The sequence below is a fragment of the Perca fluviatilis genome, chromosome 15 (genome assembly GCF_010015445.1).
Source record: "Perca fluviatilis chromosome 15, GENO_Pfluv_1.0, whole genome shotgun sequence".
In the NCBI taxonomy this organism is placed as follows: domain Eukaryota; kingdom Metazoa; phylum Chordata; class Actinopteri; order Perciformes; family Percidae; genus Perca; species Perca fluviatilis.
This window is the reverse complement of record NC_053126.1, coordinates 2,004,561-2,005,748: the sequence shown is the minus strand read 5'-3', so window position 1 is coordinate 2,005,748 and position 1,188 is coordinate 2,004,561. Positions and strand designations below refer to the sequence as shown.

General features: G+C 44.1%; 1 protein-coding gene across 1 annotated transcript in view; it reads left to right on the top strand.

The window, feature by feature from the left end:
• LOC120574768 (choline transporter-like protein 2) overlaps positions 1-873 on the top strand; it is a 53,764-nt gene extending 52,891 nt beyond the window's left edge. The window contains exon 22 of the mRNA XM_039825206.1: positions 623-873. Within this exon, the coding sequence (XP_039681140.1) occupies positions 623-729 (107 nt within the window). The 3' untranslated portion in view covers positions 730-873. The remainder of the gene's footprint in view (positions 1-622) is intronic.
• Positions 874-1,188: the final 315 nt, after the last annotated feature.

The following is a 1,188-nucleotide window of genomic DNA, read 5'->3' as shown; positions in this document are numbered from 1 at the left end:
TCACATCAGACCGACCACTGTGCTAACGTTACTATCATCCTCACCATCGTAGCTTTGAGGACTTCTGACTACTAATAACCAAGTGAAAGATAAACCATTCGTGGTAATTATGTTACCTGTTGAGAAGAAATGTGGCTACACCTGCATCGTTCTTCAGATCTTTAAAATCCTGAAGCTCACGCCACCTCTGAAAAGCCTCTCCAATATTCACCCGAATTTTGGGAAACTTTCCTGCAGCTCGTGCACGGGAGAAGGGGGAGGGGAGAACGCTATATATGTGCGTGCATGAGCAGTGATTGACAGGCAGATAGATCCCGCCCCCTGTGGCCCTGATTGGAGAAAATCAACCGGGGAATTTTGCCAATGGCACTACAGGCTGTAGGTGGTGCCAGAGGAGCTGGATTTATTTTATATTACATAAATCATGTAGTTCTACTGGAACATAAGGTCAGTTTCAGCAAATGTGACAGAAAGGTAGTTTTATAAGACTTACCTACTGCATCTTTAAGTACTCAGTGGCTGTTAAAAGCTAAAATGTCTCATATATACTCTGTGGCTCCTATGACCTTTTTTATTATTTGTTTATTACCAATTTTTCTTTTTTTTGGAATCTCTTTTCCAGTGGAGGATCTGGAGAGGAACGATGGCAGCGCAGAGCGGCCCTACCTGATGCCCGAGAGCCTCCGAAAAGTCCTGAATAAGAAGAACAAGAAGGAGCCGGCACAGTAAAGAACTGGGGGGTGCCGTGTCATTTCTCCCATGCTCCCTTGTTCCAACCGCTCAATAGACCTTTTTTCACAGCAGACATGTTGACTTGTCATAGTAGGAACAGCACAGGTGTATTCAAAACCCATTAATGATGGCTGCATTCCACTTAGGAGAGGTCCTGGTATTAAACCATTACTGATGGCTGCATTCCACTTAGGAGAGACCCTGGTATTAAACCATTACTGATGGCTGCATTCCACTTAGGAGAGACCCTGGTATAGACCTTTTACAAAGCAGACATCTTCACTTGTCATAGTAGGAAAAGCACAGCTGAGATTGATAACCTTAACGATGGCTCAGTTCCATCAAGAGTCCCAGTAAGATATTTCAGTGAGTCAGCATGAACAATACCAGGACCTCTCCTAAGTGGAATGCAGCCATCAGTAATGGTTTAATACCAGGACCTCTCCTAAGTGGAAT